At 38.0% G+C, this 20,770-nt stretch overlaps 1 protein-coding gene and 2 long non-coding RNA genes across 3 annotated transcripts in view; 2 read left to right on the forward strand and 1 right to left on the reverse strand.

Annotated features, from left to right (window-relative positions):
- Positions 1-20,770, forward strand: part of LOC125964544 (uncharacterized) — an 88,088-nt gene that overhangs the window by 44,925 nt on the left and 22,393 nt on the right. The window lies entirely within an intron of this gene.
- Positions 3,886-4,464, forward strand: ARL14 (ADP ribosylation factor like GTPase 14). Its single transcript, XM_049710526.1, has one exon. It carries the CDS (start codon positions 3,886-3,888, stop codon positions 4,462-4,464), a length of 579 nt encoding a protein of 192 aa, XP_049566483.1.
- LOC117197476 (uncharacterized) lies at positions 10,580-20,226 on the reverse strand. Its single transcript, XR_004478122.2, has 3 exons — positions 20,087-20,226; positions 16,277-16,331; positions 10,580-13,820 (listed from the first exon to the last, which is right to left on the reverse strand). It is a non-coding gene; the product is annotated as an uncharacterized LOC117197476 (long non-coding RNA).

A 20,770-nucleotide genomic window follows, 5' to 3' on the forward strand; every position in this document is an offset into this window, starting at 1 on the left:
TTAACCCCTCATCTGGTTGACTATCCTGAAAACAACGTATAATTGATCAAATGGGAAACAGAGTGAAGGCATATATATGTATGATTACCCTCATTATAGACAAAACAAATTAAAGTATTACCCCAGTATGGATAGTGGATCTCATAAAGACTGCATCAAGTTTAAAATGAAATAAATGTTAAACCTTTTCTTTTAAAATTCAATTTATTGAAAGTCCAGAGATGGATGGAGAAGAGCCCACGTGGTAGTGCACAGTCCCTAAATTCATCTTGGGAAATATGGTCTTACCACATGTGTAAGCTGAATTATTCTCTACATTACTGCAGACTGCAGCCTAGTTTGATTAGCTTATTTCAATTATATTCTTTTTTTCTACATGTTATTTTGAACATTTTCAAACCTACAGGAGAGTTTAGTACAGTGAACACCCAAAACGCCTCACATAAACTACCAATTGCTGACCTTTGCCATATTTCTGATGTGTGTGTGTGTGTGTGTGTGTGTGTGCGCGCGCGCACACTGAACCAATTAAAATTAACTTGCTGATATCACCCCTAAGTACTTTAACATATATCTCTTTAGAGCAAGGACATCCTCTTACATAACTACAATATCATCACTGCACTCAAGAAATTTAGCATTGGACTTCCCTGGTGACACAGTGGTTAAGAATCCGCCTTCCAATGCAGGGGACATGGGTTCGATCCCTGGTCTGGGAAGATCCCACACGCCGTAGAGCAACTAAGCCTGTGTGCCACAACTACTGAGCCCGAGCGCCACAACTACTGAAGCCCGCGTGTTCTAAGGCTGGCATGCCGCAACTACTGAGCCCATGTGCTGCAACTACTGAAGCCCGTGCGCCTAGAGCCTGTGCTCCACAACAAGAGAAGACACTGCAATGAGAAGCCCACGCACCGCAAAGAAGAGTAGCCCCCACTTGCTGCAACTAGAGGAAGCCTGCACACAGCAACGAAGACCCAATGCAGCCAAAATAAATTTTTAAAAATTAAAAAAAAAGAAATTTAGCATTGATAAATAATATCATCTAATATATAGTTCATATATATAATAATATATGAATAATCATCATCAAATGTCCCCAATTATAGTAATAATCAATTTTTTTGAACAAAGGATCCAATCACGTATCTTAAATATATCTTAATTTAGATCATTCTTCTTCTGTTCCTTTTTTTTCTTCTGTCTTTCATGGCATGGACATATTTTAGAGTTCAGGTCTGTTGTCTTGTAGCATGTCCTACAATCAAGATTTGTCTGATGGTTTTCTCATGATAGTTAAACGTGTTTATAGTAAAAAACAAACCCACTACATGTGCATACTTGTATCCTGTTGTTTTTCCATATACATTCTATGTTTTCCCATTTCTGAGACTCTGCTCACACAGACCATCTCTTTAATAAATACCCTTCCCCTACCCTATCTCTAGAAGGCCTGGTTTGAGGTTGAACCTTCTCTAAGGTGATCTCCCTGATGCCCTCCATCCTGAAGTAATCTTTGAATTTCTAGAATATGTTAGCTTTTTTCTTCTTATAGCATTTATATTTTTTAAAACTTTGTATTATTATTTTTATTCACATATCTTTAAACTTCTCCCCAATGAAAGCCACCTAAGGGAAGGTCTAGTTTATCTTTGTGTCCTCCCTGGAATCTAGCACATGGTAGTTCACACAGTAGGCAATCAATATATACATTTGCTGAATAAATGGATGGATGAATAAATGAATGAAAATGCTATCTCTGGTTTCTGAGATACAGGGAGTTGGTTAAGAATTTAATAGTTTTTTAAAGGTTTACATAATTTCTTCATAAGTGTACTTTCTACACCCAGAATAGTCTACTTAATTTAAAAAATAAAATTTTAGTTTTAATAAAAATAAAACATGTATATTTTATGCCTTAGTATATACAGCTCTTTTAAAAATCAACTTGCTGGGACTTCCCTGGTGGTCCAGTGGCTGGGAGTCTGTGCTCCCAATGCAGGGGGCCGGGGTTCAAGCCCCGGTCAGGGAACTAGATCCCACATGCTGCAACTAAGAGTTCGCAAGCCGCAACTAAAGATCCTGCATGCCCCAACGAGGATCCCGTGTGCCGCGGCTAAGACCCGGCACAGCCAATTTAAAAAATATATATATATATATATTTTTTTTAAGTTTAAAAAAAATTAAAATCAACTTGCTAAGCATTGAGGGAAGCCTTTCAGTCTGGAGAGTTTATTCTTTAGCTTTGAAAAATAGTCTTATATTGTTTCTTTGATAATTTCCTCTTTGCATATTTTCTGTTCTTTCTGGAATAAAGTCCTATAAGTCAGACTTTGAAATGTCTGGATTTTCTTCTAACCTATTATTGATCTTTTTAAATTTTGGAAACCATGTTTTTAATTTTCAAGAGTTCTGTTTTTGTTTTTTGAGTGGCTTTTTAAATAGCATCCATTTCTTGTTTTATGGATGCAATATCTTTGCAAATCTCTATGGAAATATTAATTAGAACTTATTGAACATTTTCTTCTGTTCCCTGCATTACCTCTGTTAAAGCTTTCTTTAAACCTTCTTATTTTTATCTTGGTCTTTCATTATATTAGAGGCATGTTATGTACTAAGTATGAAAACCTCTGTACACTGAAAGCTGACTGGGAACTCCATGTACATGGGTGAGGTTTGCCAACTGCCAGGTTGGCTATAGGTTAATTAAATGTTGAATTAGGCATTATGAGGTGGAAACTCCCAACTGTCAAAACATGAAGGTTTCTTCTCTGACATCATACAATTTCTTTAGAAAAGATTTTTTTTTGGCCCAGGGTGTAACATCTCACTCTGAATTGTCACCCAGCAGAGGTGTCTGTGTGTGTGTGTGTGTTTTCTGTTCCTTATTCAGACTTTCAGTTAACCCTGTTTTTAGTTGCTCATTTTGCCTCTTCCCTCTGTATCCTGTGTATCAGTACTCCAAGCCTCAGCTTTATCCTGCTGCATTAGTTACCATTCATCTTCTATCTATATTCCACGTTCCAGAATTTTGTTGAAATCTCTCACCCTCTGATGGACTCTCCTGCTCTAGATATGAGTTTATATGTTCTTTTTATTCCTTTACCATCATTTTGGTGGAGTCTTGAGGAGAGGAGATAAATATATTCATTCGCCACCTTTAATCAGACTGCTTACTTTTAAAAGTGTTTGTGTTACAAACTTCCCCCTCCTGTAAATTTGGTCTTGTGAATAGTGTAAACTTTCTATCTAGAAGATTAAAGAAGTGATTCTCTATATGATTATGGAAGTAAGGTTCAGATAACTTTGGATGGTTTAAAGTTTCCTACTGAGTAATCTGGAAAGTACTAAAGATACTGCTCAGGGCAGTGTGAGGTAAACTCTCTCTTCATGGCTTCAGAAGTCTGGTTACTTATTTACAACTGGGATAAGATAAATAGTCAAATAACTAGAGAATTTCTACAAACCACTTGTAAAGTTAAGTTTTTATCCCGCTACCAAACCATGTTCCCCTGCATATCCAAACCTTTGATTACCCTAGACTTCCAACATCTGGAAGAGAACAAGCTGCAGTGTCACACAGGCAGGCCCCTCCTAAGTCCTACTCACTCACAAAGAATTTCCCCTTTGAGCTTCTATGACACTGGCTGGTTACTCACATCACAGATACCTCAGGATTGGTTGGGACTGCAAATGAAACACTGTTTGCCCATAATCAAGTTGATAATCTACAACATAAATGCACGCAAGTTCCTATTCTTAGACTATAACATGAAGCATTTGCTCTCTTCTTTCCTCTTAACATTTTCATGCAAGACCTGGAGAGGAAACACTGGCTCCAGCGAAAAGAAAAGGTCTTCAAAGAAAAAAAAAAAAAAGCCTAAAATGGGTCTATTGAATTCTAAAAACCCCAAAGCCAAGCAAGCCCGAATTCTTCTTCTGGGACTTGACGCTGCTGGGAAGTCTACTCTCCTTTACAAATTAAAGCTTGCTAAGGATATTGTGACCAGCCCAACAGTAGGTTTCAACGTGGAGATGATTGAGTTGGAAAAGGGTGTTCCACTTACGGTCTGGGATGTTGGAGGACAGGAAAAAATGAGAACTGTGTGGGGCCTCTACTGTGAGAACACCGATGGCTTGGTATATGTTGTAGACAGTACAGATACACAGCGACTGGAAGACTCCAGGAGAGAATTTGAGCAGATTTTGAAGAATGAGCACATTAAAAATGTGCCTGTTATCCTGTTAGCCAACAAACAAGACGTGCCTGGTGCTCTGAGTGCCAAGGACATCACCAGAATGTTCAAAGTGAAGCAACTCTGCAGTGACCGGAACTGGTACGTGCAGCCCTGCTGTGCTGTCACCGGGGACGGGCTGATGGAGGGGTTCCGGAAGTTAACTGGATTTGTGAAAAGCCACATGAAATCAAGAGGAGACATATTAGCATTCTTCAAGCAAAACTGAGGTCCAAGTGGGGAAAGAGATGCTGATGAAGTTGAAAGGGTAATTTTTTCTCCAGGCCAAGTGAGAAAAACAAGTTGCTGAGTTGGTAAACTTTTCCTGAAATGTTATTTCACCTAAATTCCATTAAACAACTCAGAATAATATCTAGAAAATATTATCTGGGGCCAGGCACTTTAGCAAACTATGTAGTAATGATAATTGAGAATGAAAATTTTACAATTTCGTGCATGTTGGATGATTCAGAATAATCATATTTGAGACCAAATAAATTCTTGCCTTATTATTTTTATATTACTGGAAAAAGTTTAAGTAATAGAGTCAGAATTCTTCTGCTAATAGAGTCAGAATTCTTTCAGACTGTTTCCAGCTGTTACAGGTATTGAATTTCCACCATGCTCCTGTGTAATAGCTGGGTGGTGTAAAAAATCGAACTTTAAATTATGAAGAGGAAAATGTTTGATGTTAATATTTTGTAAATCCCTATCACCTAAATAAAGGGTTTTTGTTTTTGTTTTTTTCTGCATTCCTGCTAGCTTTTTGAAATCTATTGCTAGGAACTTCTTACAATGAGTCAAATAATGAACTCTAGGCTGTTAATTGCCCAGAGGCTGTGTTCTCCTATAGGGAGAAGTTTGTATCTTAAAGCTCTGGGGTCAGGGTAGCAGCTTAGACTTTAGGGCAAGGTCTGGGCTTATCGCTCAGCTGGATGCTGCAATCCCAAGACCGGCTTCAGTAAAATTCAATATAACAGTTATTACTTGGGAACATACGTACAGCTCACTGTACTGATCAAACAGGAACCAGAGCCAGACTTTGCTCTCAGACACCTAGCAATTCACAGGGGAAACAACACAAAGCCAGTAGCTAGAACAGGGGAATAAGTACCAAGTGCTATAACAGGAGAAACTCTTTCTGACCTGGAGAAATAAGAAGTGCTTCGTGCAGGAGTGGTGTTTAAGAGAGTCCTCAACTCCTGGGGACCCCACTGAAGATGCAGGTTAGTCAGTGGAAGTTCCCATCACCAGGAGACTCTCCAGAGACACTGTGGGGTGAGGCAAGGAGGGGAGAAGGAACTGGAGATTGAATTGCAATTCCCCTGAGAGGCTCAGAACACCCAGGGAGGCCCTGGTACTAACAGAAGACACTCTTTCCTCCTAGCCCATGTCCAATAAGGCTCATCTGGGCTAGAAGCAGGCCCCAAAACCCCACTACACACCCTGGGACTCCAAATATTAAGGTCACAGAGAAAAATAAAGGTATAGTAAAGCAAGGTTGCCAGCCCCTGGATTCTTCCGTGGTTTTCTTCTCTCACCTTAGCCATGATTTGTTGTTCAGCAACAAATCCTTCTGTGCTACATGGTAGGGATTCAAATAATAAAGTAGGCATATAGTTAATTATAGTTACCATTGGTTGAATACCGTGTGTGCCAGGAATTCTTTTAAACGCTTTCATACATCTTTTCATTTAATGTTCACAACTTCCCTGAGAGAAATAGCTATAATTATCTCAATTTTATAGATGAGAGTACTGAGACTAAACAAAGTTAAACAACAGTAACAACCGCAGAAAACTATTTGGTATTTTAAGTGAGGAGTAGCAGAGCTAAGATTCAAACTCAGGTGTCTGACTTCAAGGCCTGTGCTGTTAATTGCCATGATATTGTTTTATAAATAAGGTATGGCCTCTGTCTTCAATGAGCGCAATTAAGAATAAATTCAAGCTAAATGTTACTCAGCCATAAAAAAGAATGAAATAATGCCATTTGCAGCAACGTGGATGGACCTGGAGGTGATCATACTAAGTGAAGTAAGTCAGACAGAGTCAAATATCATATGATATCACTTATATGTGGAATCTAAAAGAAAAAAAATGATACAAGTGAACTTATACACAAAACAGAAATAGACCCACAGACATAGAAAACACACGGTTACCAAAAGGGAAAGGGGGCAGGGGAGGGATAAATTAGGAGTTTGGGATTAACATACATACACTATTATATATAAAACAGATAACCAACAGGGACCTACTGTATAGCACAGGGAACTATACTCAATATTTTGTAATAACCTAAAAGGGAAAAGAATCTAAAACCAAGAAGATATGGGGTGGTGGTGGTGAGATGAATTGGGAGATTGGGATTGACATATATACACTAATATGAATAAAATAGATATTAATAAGAACCTGCTGTATTAAAAAAAGTCAAAAAAACAAAAAAAATATATGTATGTATAACTGAATCACTTTGCTGTACACCTGAAACTAATACAACATTGTAAAACAGCTATACTTCAATAAAAATAAATTTTAAAAAATTAAAAAAAAATAAATCCAGGCTAAATTAAAAATAGAACTACCATATGGTCCTGCAATCCCACTTCTAGGTGTAGCTCCAAAGGAAATGAAATCACTACCTTGAAGAGATATCTGCACTCCCATGTTCATTACAACATTATTTACAATAGCCAAGACATGGAAACAACATAAGTGTCCACTGATGAATGAATGGATAGAGAAAATGTGGTATATATACACAGTGGAATATTATTCAGCCACGAAAAGAAAGAAATCCTGACATCTGTGATAACATGGATGAACCTGGAGTTTGGCATTATGCTAAGTGAAACAAGTCAGACAGAGAAAGACAAGTACTGTATGATCTTACTTATATGTGGAATCTAAAAAAGCCAAACTCATAGAAACAGAAAGTAGATTGGTGGTTGCCAAGGGGGTGGTGGTAGTGGTGGTGTGATGGGGGAGGTTGGTAATAGGGTACAAACTTTCAATTATACGATGAATAAGTTCTGAGAATCTAATGTACATCATGGTGACTATAGTTAATAATATTGTATTATATACTTGAAATTTGCCAAGAGAGTAAACCTTAAACGTTCTATCACCACCAAAAAAAAAAACCAGTAACTATGTGAGGTGACGGAGAATGTGTTAATTAACTTGATTGTGGGAATACTTTCACAGTGTATATTATCAAATCATCACGCTGTGTACTTTAATATATTATTATATACATAATAGAAAATATATTACAATTTTATTTGTTAATTATACTTCAATAAAGCTGGGGGGAAAAGAATAAATTTAGGCCAACATATACTGCTTTTATAGTAAGAAATTTCTTTGAAAAACAAGCTAGGCAGAATGAATTAAGTGCAGTAACAGATATAAGAAACATGCTGAAAGACTGTGGCAAAAAGAGTTTCTGATTTCAGGAAGATCTCAGGGGAGTGGCAATGTTAAATGCTTCATAGTAGAGTTTTTCCTAAATTTCACGAGATTATTAAAACTGCAAATGTGCATCTTTTTAAAAAAATGCATCGTCCCTTAACATTTTCCCTATTTGATTTTAAAAAAACCTTCCTAGGACCTTGAAGGCATTACATTAAGTGAAGTAAATCAGACAGAGAAAAGATAAATACTGTATGATCTCATATGTGAAACCTAGAAAAGCAAAAAACAAAAACTAAATGCATAAAAAAGAGATCAGACTTGTGGTTACCAAAGGCAGAGAATGAGGGGAGGGGGATTTGCGGTAAGGTAGTCAAGAGGTACAAATGTTAAGAGGGTCCTAAAAGTTTGTATCACAGAATGTTTCTTTTTCCTTTTCTTCTTCCTTTTCTGTCTATTGTATCTATATGAGATGATGTTAGCTGAGCCATCGTGGTAATCATTTCACACAATATATGTAAATCAAGCTATCATGCTGTGTGCTTAAATTTACACAGTGTTGTATGCCAATTATTTCTCAGTAAAACTGGGGGGGAGTAAAAAACAACCTTCTTAATAATCTTAAAATTAGGGGTCACTAGCTTATGTCTATAGAAAATGTCAGAATAGAAAATGTATCCTGGTGTTCCTGACTATTTCGGTAGTCTGAATTAAGTCAAGCCCTTTGTGGCCCAGTCTTAGCATAATGTAAAATTCAGAGAAAACAGTCCCGAAAAATAATGAAAAGCAATTAAAATCTTTACTTCAGAAAACTGGGTGTGTGTGGTGTGTGTGATGAGCAGATACGTCCTTAATGTAGAGCAAAACTTATAAAGTAGCTTTTTCCGATCTGTCATTTCAACGTCTCTCCCCCATAAGCAGCTGTTCCTTAAAATCTCTACTAATATTCTCCAAGAAACTTAAATACTCTCACGCTTTATCCCATTTCTTCCCTGGGATCTAATCTATCTTTCCTCAGTCATTTGCTTTCTTTTCAATGTAAATTTTACCAATCTTTCCTTTCTTAGGCATTTCCTTTCTGCTCTCCCAACATGCTTCTCTACACACTCCAACACACACACACACACACACACACACACACACACACACACACACACACACACACACACACACACAGAGTACACTCTTCATTCTGCTCTACCTAATTAAGGCCAGACTTAAAGGAAGGGAAAAAGGTTACATGGACAACACCAAAATATTCCTTAGCAGGTGAGAGGAAAGAGGCTGTGAATATGCATGCCTTGATATTTATTACTGTCATACATTTTATTCTCTGTTATCTATGCGTAGCACGACAAAACATTTATCAATGTAGTATGCTGCCATGGATCTGTAGCAACCAAAATCACACTTCTGAAATGTTCCTTCGTTAGAGACTGAAAGGTAAATATCAGTTAAATATTTCTATCTGATTTTCTAAGTATTCCCAGGTGAAAAAAAATGCCTGCAGGGCCTAAGAATAAAGAATGGCAAATAAACAAAGTGGCAGCAGTGACTGATACATGTTAAAATTAATTTTTCATTTTAAAAAGCTGAACATTTTTATGTTCTGATGATGAACAAATTGGGTTCTGCCAAACCAAGGAAGACTGGGAATTTCAGATGGAGTGTCCTGAAGTGCTTGTCCCTCGTAGGTGGCACCAAGGGACAATCTGCAGAGGCATCAGTGTGTTGAGTATGTGGAGGAACAACCCAGGAAACATCATCTATCAGGCTTCTGTAAGCTCTGCTTACAGGCGGGCCTGCTCTTGTTTGCAGGAGCTCTGTCTCCACAGAGAGAGACAGACAGACAAGAGACTGAGAAGCAGAAAGACAGAAGCCAGAGAGACCTCTCCTTTGGCAGGACTAAATAGTACTTTAACGTATTATGGGATATAATGTCCACCAGATTTTTAGCATAGTGTTAACTATCAGTAGATTAGATTAGCACATTTTACCTTGAAAATACCACACAAATATAAAAGTTGGTTATTGGATGATAATCATATGGGTAGTATTTTCACAAACATTATCTCATTTTGTTCTCATGAAATCTTATGGGGAAGCATAACAAATATTATCAACACGATTTTAAAGAAATGGGGAACTGATTAAGCACTTACTGAACCTAGTCCTCCAATTTCCAAGATCGTTTTTAAAAATCTCATGTATTATCATACAATGAATTTAACAATTTAAATTTAACAGTTTTTACCATTAAATTTCTCTGATCTATTGCATTTGGTCATCACTTTCAATTTAGTGTATTTCCCCTGTCTTTTCCTATTTTTCCATGACCTAGAAATTTTTGAAGAGTCCAGTCCAGATAGTTTAAAGACTGTCCCACAGTCTGGATTTGTCTGATTGTTTCTTCATGATTAAATTCAAGTTAAACATTTTTGGCAAGAATATTCCTTAGGTGTTGTTACAGTTCCCACTAAATCCATTAGGAGGCACATAGGGTCACACTGTCCCATTATTGATGACGCTCCATTTGATCACTTCCTTTATGATAATGCCCACTAGATTTCCCCATGGTAAAAGTATAACTTTCCCCTCCGTTCTAAATAAGTAATTTGATATGGTAAGTATGATATTTTGAGACCATATGAACATTCTGTTCCCCCAAAGCCTTTCTCTTAATGGTTTTATCATACATTGATGATCCTTTCCTGAGTCAGTTATTACACTGGGAACTGCAAAATGGTGATTTGCTAAACCTGTTTTTCCTTGTACATTTATGAGCTGGCATTCATTTGTAAAAAAGAGCTTACTTTTTTTTTAAACCCTCTTCTCCATAAGCAAGCAATCAATCTCCACCTCCCCTTTCTCTCTCATTATAGACTCAGAGATACTTTTTAAACAGTAGATTGCATTTTAATCCACACAGATACTTTTTTCTTTATAAATTTATTTATTTAGTTTATTTACTTTTGGCTGCATTGGGTCATTACTGTGCGCGGGCTTTTCTCTAGTTGCCACGAGCAGGCGCTACTCTTCGTTGTGTCGCGGGCTTCTCATTGAGGTGGCTTCTCTTGTTGCGGAGCGCGGGCTCTAGGCGCGCGGGCTCTAGAGCGCAGGCTCAGTAGTTGTGGTGCACGGGCTTAGTTGCTCCGCAGCATGTGGGATCTTCCCGGACCAGCGCTCGAACCCATGTCCCCTGCACTGGGAGGGGGATTCTTAACCACTGCGCCACCAGGGAAGCCCTAGACTCACAGATACGTTTTGAATTCAAACTTTTATAATCCAGTGCTACTCAAACCAAGGTCCATAGATCAGCAGCAGCAACCTCACCTGCAAGCTGCTTAGAAATGTAAATTCTCAGAGATAAACCCATGCACATATGGTCACCTTATCTTTCATAAAGGAGGCAGGTATGTACAGTGGAGAAAGGACAGCCTCTTCAATAAGTGGTGCTGGGAAAACTGGACAGGTACATGTAAAAGTATGAGATTAGAACACTCCCTAACACCATACACAAAAATAAGCTCAAAATGGATTAAAGACCTAAATGTAAGGCCAGAAACTATCAAACTCTTAGAGTAAAACATAGGCAGAACACTCTATGACATAAATCACAGCAAGATCCTTTTTGACCCACCTCCTAGAGAAACGGAAATAAAAACAAAAATAAACAAATGGGACCTAATAAAACTTCAAAGCTTTTGCACAGCAAAGGAAACCATAAAGAAGACCAAAAGACAACCCTCAGAATGGGAGAAAATGTTTGCAAATGAAGCAACTGACAAAGGATTAATCTCCAAAATTTACAAGCAGCTCATGCAGCTCAATAACAAAAAAAACAAACAACCCAATCCAAAAATGAGCAGAAGACCTAAATAGACATTTCTCCAAAGATATACAGACTGCCAACAAACATATGAAAGAATGCTCAACATCATTAATCACTAGAGAAATGCAAATCAAAACTACAATGAGATATAATCTCACACCAGTCAGAATGGCCATCATCAAAAAATCTAGAAACAATAAATGCTGGAGAAGGTGTGGAGAAAAGGGAACACTCTTGCACTGCTGGTGGGAAAGTGAATTGGTACAGCCACTATGGAGAACAGTATGGAGGTTCCTTAAAAAACTACAAATAGAACTACCATATGACCCAGCAATCCCACTACTGGGCATATACCCTGAGAAAACCATAATTCAAAAAGAGTCATGTACCAAAATGTTCATTGCAGCTCTATCTACAATAGCCAGGAGATGGAAACAACCTAAATGTCCATCATCGGATGAATGGATAAAGAAGATGTGGTACATATATACAATGGAATATTACTCAGCCATAAAAAGAAATGAAATTGAGTTATTTGTAGTGAGGTGGATGGACCTAGAGACTATCATACAGAGTGAAGTAAGTCAGAAAGAGAAAAACAAATACCGTATGCTAACACATATATATGGAATCTAAGAAAAAAAAAATCTCATGAAGAACCTAGGGGTAAGACAGGAATAAAGACACAGACCTACTAGAGAATGGACTTGAGGATATGGGGAGGGGGAAAGGTGAGCTGTGACAAAGCAAGAGAGAGGCATGGACATATATACACTATTTTACCAAACGTAAAATAGATAGCTAGTAGGAAGCAGCCGCATAGCACAGGGAGATCAGCTCGGTGCTTTGTGACCACCTGGAGGGGTGGGATAGGGAGGGTGGAAGGCAGAGAGACTCAAGAGGGAAGAGATATGGGAACATATGTATATGTATAAATGATTCACTTTGTTATAAAGCAGAAACTAACACACCATTGTAAAGCAATTATATTCCAATAAAGATGTAAAAAAAAAAAAAAGAAATGTAAAATTCTCAAACCCGACCCCAGACCTATTTGTCAGAATATCTGGGGTGGGTGGGGTGGAGGTGTATGAAGTTAAGTTCCTGGAATTTGTGTTGTTACTGACACTGTTATGATCCATTTCTGTCCCAATTCTTTTTAATGCTCAAACTGTCCCAAATTTGCCCAGGAGAAGCTCTTTTAAGCCAGCTTCTGTATTCTGTTGACATGTCCCCATTTGTCTTTGAGTAATTCCTTGTTTGGGAGGACATTGAGTCATCCTGTACTTTCCCTACACAGCTGCCTCAGACCTGGAATTAACCATTTCTCCCAGGAGTCCTGGTGCCTTTCACTGGGGAATGGTATTTAGAAACTGAATAATGGTGCTAGCTGTGCTCACTGTTACTGGGGTGTCACTGCTTATAGGCCCATTCAACAGAAAAAGCAAGGAAATATATATATATATATATATATATACACACACACACATAACATACTATATATATCTTTAAAAGCAAGGAAATACCTATATATTTATATATATATATTTAAAAATAATATTGATACATCCAGATTGAATCAACACCATAGGATTTTTCCTTATCTTCCCCATTTTTATTTGTATCCCTCTTCTCCTACAAAGAACTCTGGTTCTAAAAAGCATCAGTACAGTTACTCATTTGCCTTATGCTACAACACAACAAAATACTTCCAGAATCACTATACCAAATTGCCATCTCTGATAAACCCACTCGGGAAAGTTCAAGACTTCTTTTTAGTTCTTTCTGTTTTTATTCAGCGCGGTGTTCAAAAGTTACTTTAATTAATTTTTTCTGTGCCTGTGTTATAAATATGATATTGATTTTTGCTATTTGTATTCAATTTTAAGGTTTGACTCTTCTTTATCTTTTGAGTTAATATTAATTTTAATTTTTAAATTCATAGAATATTTACATGCCTCAGAAGTGAAGACTGTATGAAAAGGTATATTCAGAGAAGTCTGGCTCACATCCTAGCCTTTCCCACCTATCCCTAACCTGTAACTATTTTCATTAGTTTCTGATTTACCCTTCTTTTGTTTTCTCATTGCAAAACTAATCAAATACATATAATTACATTCTTATTTTTTCCTATTTCTTATACAAAATGCCACATTTTATATACAGATAAGAAATAATTTTAAAATAGAGATTTGCTACCAACTAATTATTATATTAAAGAAGAGGAGGGACTTCCCTGGTAGTCCAGCGGTTAAGACTCCACACTTCCAATGCAGAGAATGCAGGTTTGATCCCTGGTCAGGGAACTAAGATCCCATATGCTGTGCAGTGCAGCTAAAAAAATAATAAATAAATAATAAATTTTTGAAAAGAGGAAGAGGAAAGCCTCCTTAGTACAACAAACTGATTCTCATAATTCCCTCCTCGAGTTATACATAAGTGGCATTGTACTTCTAAATCAGGTTGGATTTTCTTTCACTTTAAAGCATTTTTTAAGGCATCTTTCCACTCTAGTTCAATGTACCTACTCTTAATGGGAAACATGAGAGACTGGTGACAACAAGATGCAATCCTCTGTTTACCATGGGACAACCTCCATTATCTACATAGTTAAATTTCTGTTCTTGTTTTAAAGTAAAATATATATTTTACATTTATGCTAAAATTTATTCCTGTGTAAAAACATACACTACCCTGAATTTGTAAAAATAAAGCAAATATACACACACACACACACACACACACACACAGAGACATAAATATATATGTATATATATTTACATAGAAAATATAAAAACACACCAAAATGTTTGGGTGGTTACATTATAGATGGCTATAATTCCTTATAGTTCTTAGTACTTTCCAAATTTTATATAGTGAGTGTGTGTTACTTTTATATTCAGGGGATAAATCATTATTTTCAAAAGAGCTGTTTAATCTTCAGAGTCTATATAAAACATGAGTGGATAATGCATGGCCCTAGAACTGTCATTTCAAATGCATTGATCTAAAGTAATACGAAATCCTTTTAATGACCAGAAATATTGCAATGTACAGACACATGGGGGCATTGTAACCAAGTTTTTATAATTTAAGAAAAAAACCCAGAAACCAAAAACCAAAACAGCTAACATTAGTTCACACTCACTGTCGGCCAGTTTCTGTTCTAAGCATTTATATGTATTATCTCATTTCATCCTTACATTAACTATACGGGATACCATTATTATCCTCACTTAAGAGATCTGAGACTCAAAGCCACACAGCCACCTAAAATTGTGAAAGCATTTACAGTGGTCTTTTGTATATAATCAAGCTCCTACTGCCAGTTGTTTGGAGAGAATTCTGTAGTGTACCTCTGTGTAATTCTCTTCTAAGCCCTACTTCACATTTTCAAATGATCTCTCCATTGCTGCACTCAGAGTCTAAGAACAGCTAGAGAGCAGACAATGAATATTTAAACATTTTTAGTTTTTCATCAGAAAAAGAAAGTTTGGAAAATAGGAAAATACAACTCTCTGTTAGCATTTTGCTACATTTTCTTCCAGTCTTTATTTTTCTTCAATGTGTGTATATATTCAATAGATCTTTTTTGATAATTTGGTAATTTGTTTTTTCATCTATCATCATATCCATATATTATATAGCTTTACCATATTATTATATATCTTTCAGAAACACCATTTCAGTGTTACATCATTTTCAATGAAGTAGGTAAACCATAGCTTATTTAATCATTTCTCCACCATTGGTTTTTTAGGTTGCAGCCAATTTTTCATGTAAATAATTCAGCAGCAAACATCTTCATGCGTGTATTTCCCCTCCCTCATATTTATTCCCCTATTCTGCAACTATTGCCTGAATACTTAATAAATACCAGGCACTGTATTAGGTTCTGGGCTTAGGATTTTTTGCGCCTAGGATAGTATTTCAAGGTTGCAAAGTCTTATGCCTCAATACATACTGTCAAATTGCTTTCTAAAAGGTCAAAATCAGGTTATTCTAAATGGATTCTTTAAAAATAAGGAATAAAAGAGATGTAAAAACTTTTAGCTATTAGATGACTGATGACTACAGCCTTATGTGTTGAATCAACATGAGTAGTTTGAGTAGTTAAATTTGTAAATTTCAAATCACCTATGACAGGAAAAAATTAATGCCAAAATTTGTATTAGTTTTTGCTAACTATGACTCAAAATCCAGACATAATAAAAGAGAATACTGATAAATTTGACTACATAAAAATGAATGTTGTGGCAAACATCATAAACAAAGTCAAAATACAATTATCAAACTGGGTGTTAATATTTGCAATATATATGATACATAAATACCTTATGTTCCTAAAAGAATACTTATCAAGAGAAAAAGAACCAAAACTCTGTAGAAAAATGTACAAAAGACACACACACTGTTAACAATCAATAATATTCAAATCATCCTTAAACAAATGAAAAAAAATCTCCAGCTTCACTATTAGAGAAATGTAAATTAACAGTACATTTAGATACCACTTCTCACCTATCATGTTTGTAAAAATCTAAAAGTTTGATATCATATTCTGTAATTTTGTTGGTTGAAACTGTGGGAAAATGAATAATCTCTTCCAGTGCTGTTGGAAAAAGAAATATGACTTCTGTAGAGAATCCTGCATTATCCAACAAAGCTACATTTGCACTTTTGAAACTTTTTATTAAACTTATGTTATATCTTTCAAATTAGACATTTCCTTTTAAATATGGCAGACAATTGATCAAAACAGTTAATCCCATCCAGTTGGGTGCACTTACCGTTTACTCTAGCAATCTCACTTGTAGAAATCTTTCCCTGAAGACAATCACAGATCTAAAACAACATATGTAGAAGGTTATTGATTGTGGCATTATTTGTAATAGCAAAATACTGGAAATAACCTGAACGTTCTTCCATTGGAGACTGGTTAAAAAAGAAAAAGGTATATTCCCAGAGTGAAATATTACTCAGCTGAACAAAAGAATGCAAAAGTGGACATGCAGGGGCTTCCCTGGTGGCGCAGTGGTTGAGAGTCCACCTGCGGATGCAGGGGACATGGGTTCGTGCCCCGGTCCGGGAAGATCCTACATGCCGCGGAGCGGCTGGGCCCGTGAGCCATGGCCGCTGAGCCTGCGCGTCCGGAAACTGTGCTCCGCAAGGGGAGAGGCCACAACAGTGAGAGGCTCGCGTACCGAAAAAAAAAAAAAAAAAAAAAGTGTACATGCCAAAGGGAAACTAAAAGGGTTAAGAGGCAATGACACCCCAGCAGCAACTAGTGCACCTAGAGCCCAGATCTTGGTTTCTAAATATGATACCTCACTGAAAGGAACCAGAGCTTCTCGGAGAAATGGCAGTTCAGATCTGGGGCATGTAAAATACAAGTGAGCCTGAAATATCTTATGCCAGGAAGTAAGAAAGAACTCAAAGGCTGATGGAGATAGGTCAAAAGTGGTGGCTTAAAGGGACTCCCACTGGCCAAATCTGAGACAATCTGGACATCAAAAAAGAATACAGATGACAACACATTGAATAAATAAAAATAAAAACTCTAAGTCCATAGTGGTATATAATAAAAATATAAGAAGTTGAAAAGGAAAGAAAAGGTGTGGGGTTGGGGGGAGGCTCTCTTACAGAGAAAAATGTCAAGGACATGATAGAATTGGAAAGCCACACAACTGCAAAGTAATAACTAACCTTGAGTACAACACTCAACTTATTTGTATAATAAGACCACAAGATGATTTCCTGATATATCTTCTGGCTTTATCTGTGATCTAGGATTAAGAGACTTTGAAATGGAAAACCTTGATCAGATAAAGGTTTAGGAAAAGCTATGGGATCCCTACTTTAGCATGTTTTTTTCCTTTCTCCCCAAAGCTGAAAATCACCATTTATAAGTACAATCCTCAGCTTCCTGACCTTGAATTCTTTTCATCTTTTGTCATGTGGCTACAAGGTGTATTGGAACTACCCATTAAAAGAGGTTTCATCAGTAACAAAATCAAAAGACAAATGTCAAATTGTGAATTTGATATATACTTGCATATACATTTGATGTACATATATGCAATATACATCATAAAGTCTTGTGTCCCTAATATAAATATTATGTTGTTTATATATTATTTATGTATTGTTAAAACTGTAAAGAAAAAAGATTCTGTTTAACCTGCTGAGCCAGATAGTGTCCCATCTCCAGTCTAAAGCATAAATCTTCTGAGGAAAGTAAAACCTCCCAACATCTACTTGATTTTTAAGAGACCAGGTTGGAGGGTAGAAGTCTACAATTAAGTTGCTGCAATTCGGGGTAGGGCCTCTGCAGGTCACACATCCATTTCATTCTTCCATATCTGGTCAGACCAGTGTACACCTGCTGACCTGTTTAGGGTACTCCCTTTCACTCTTAAAAGTGTCTAAGTTTGGCCCATATTTGGTTACCCTACTTCAAGGAGACTCCTGATGCTCCTTAGGGAAGAGTTCATTTGGCTGATGTTGAAGGGTAAATGTCAAGTGAGAGAGAGAAGCAAGGAAAGACTCTGCAATGTGATAGGCAGAATAATGGCCCCCCCCCACAGATACCCTTGTGCTAGTCCCAGGAACTGTGAATGTGTTACTTTACATGTCAAGAAGGAAAACATGATTAAATTAAGTATGCTGAGATGGGGAGATCATCCAAGATTATCCAGGTAAGCCTAATCTAATTACAAGGATCCTTACAATCAGAGGAACTTTCCCCACTGAGTTCACAGTTAGAGGATGTGACTATGGAAGAATGCTCATAGATGCAACATTGCTGGCTTTGAAGATAAAATAAGGGGACTACAACGCAAAGAATGTGGGCAGCCTCTAGTGCCTAGAAAAAGCAAGGAAACAGATTCTCCTTTAGAGCCTCTGCAAAGGAATACAGACCTGCCTACAGAACTGTAAGGTAATAAATTTATGTTTTTTCAGCCATTAATTATGTGGTAATTTGTTACAGCAGAAATAGGAAACTAATACGTGGAATTGACAGCATTTCTAGTGAACCTTGAGGGATCCAACAAGCCATTCATTCATTTAACAAATGTGTAAGTCCTTATATATGCCTGACCCAACGCTGAATAAGATGGACTTCTTAAGGGGTTTACAGCTCTGAAGGAAGACAATCACTGAAACATGTAATTAAGGTTGTTATGAGGGTTCTAAAAGGGTTAGTAGGGGGTGGCATGAGGTATTTAGTGAGCACAGGGGAGTAAACCAGGATATGCAAACATGGGTGGAGAGCATCCCAGTTTGAAGGTATGGCATGGGTGAAGGTTCAGGCAGGGGTTTGAAAGCATATGGATCAAGGCAGTAAACAGCCAGTAGTATAGTTTGGCTGGACCATAAAATAGATGGAAAAGTGTAATGGAAGTGCAATTTGGGGCCTAGTGGTAAAGGGCCTAGAATGCCAGGCTAAGAGTTTGGACTTTATCCTTCAAGCAATGGGAAGATATTTTTAAATAAAAGTTTTAAAGCAGGGAAGAGGGTCAGATTTATATTTTATAGAGATACCTCTGGTATAAGCTCCACTAGAACAGAGACCAAATTTGTTTTTTCTCACTCCCATAGGCACTTGTATCAATCAAGACAGGCTAAGTTATGCTGTGGTGACCAATAGCACCAAAAGTTTCAGTGCCTTAAAACAAAAGAAGTTTATCTCTTTCCCATGCTACATGCTCCTCATGGGTCAACGTGGGCCTCCGCTCATCTTAACCATTCAGGGATGCAGGCTGATGAAGCTACCACCACTTCAAACGTTGCCTGCTTCTGGGCAAGAGGGAAAAAGAGTTCTGGAGCACCTCGAAACAGCAATTAAATGCTGTGTCTGAGAGTGACAGGGGTCACATCCACTTACACCTCATGGACCAGGACCAGGAAGTATAATCCCACTATGAGCTGAGGAGGGGTAAAATAGGCAGTGTTTGGTGATGATTTTTATTCATGATTAATATTTACTAATTGAACAGATGAATCAGTTCGAAAGAGTAAGAGATCATCTGATGAAGTCTTACCTAGTAGAAATAGAGAGCAGGGAAGGAACAGGAGACAGGAGTCAGTGAGTAATCAGATGTGCAGCGTATGAAAGAGCAAGTATGACTAGAGATTTTCAGTCTGGATTAGTGTAGGAAGGGTAATGTCAATTTAAAAAGAGAGAGAGAGATGAGAAGGTGCACATTTGTATTTGTGCCTACGTGTGTAATTGGTAGACTGCAGCTGAGACACGCCTACACGTTGACCTCACCCTTTGCTGGGTAAGATCGGCAATCTTGGCTTCAGGCCCTTCGCTCAGGATACTCTGTCCTTCGTATCGAGGCGGTGCGGCGCCAGCTAGAAAGCAAAATCGGTCCCTGCTCTGGAGTGGATGGATAGACCCACCATAGGTAAAGAGCATGTAAGGAGCTTTACACGCATCCTCTCAAAACATTCCACGAGTAAGCTACGATTATGTTCCTTTTATAGTGAAGAGAATTATTAGACTATCTAGAATCCAAATCTGCTGTGTTATCCTGTGCAAGTTACTTCACCTCTCCGTGCCTTTGGTTCTTCAATTTTAAAATACTACTTACACCGAGAGTGGTGAGGGCTCGAGGCTGGCGGAAGGACCGGAGAGTAGCAAGAAGGCCAAAGCAACCAAAAACACCGCGCTCACACAATGAACACAGCGCCCGGCCGCCCGCCTCAGACCTGGAGGGTACCACGAACCAAACGTGGGGCGGGGACTAAGCCCGGCCTTTGGCCCGCGCAGTGAGATGGCGTCACGGCACCTTTCCACCCCCCACCTGGAGCCGCCCGGGAGCCGAGGAAAAGCTAGACCCCGCCCCTGGCCCGCGCGACGCACTGACGTCACACTGTTCTCCGCCTCCGCTGGCGCTTCTGGCTCCCCGCGGGGGTTCTTGCCTCCGAAGATCTCCAAAGGCAGTTTGCAAGAGGAGCAGGCGGTGGTGTTCGTCTGGAGTAAGTGTGACAGCAGTTTGTAGTAATCGATGGCTTTGGCCTCCTGGAAGGGACATATCTGGACCAAGGGGCATCTTGTCTGACGATTGCACTGAGTCGGCACGCGGTAGTGATTGGGTAGTTCCTCAGAGCAACGTTAGGTGCTGCCTCTCTGGAGAGAACAAGACCTTTAATCCAAACTTCTTTAAGGAGTTATATACAAGTGTTTCCTCTTCTCATTTCCCATTCACTCTTCAACTCATTTCATCTGTTAAAGATTAGTTATTTTGGGCTTCCCTGGTGGCGCAGTGCTTGGG

The sequence above is a fragment of the Orcinus orca genome, chromosome 5 (genome assembly GCF_937001465.1).
Source record: "Orcinus orca chromosome 5, mOrcOrc1.1, whole genome shotgun sequence".
Classification (NCBI taxonomy): domain Eukaryota; kingdom Metazoa; phylum Chordata; class Mammalia; order Artiodactyla; family Delphinidae; genus Orcinus; species Orcinus orca.

What these genes read in the sequence shown, in the direction of transcription:
- ARL14 (XM_049710526.1), top strand. Translation starts at nt 3,886, where the DNA reads ATGGGTCTATTGAATTCTAAAAACCCCAAAGCCAAGCAAGCCCGAATT.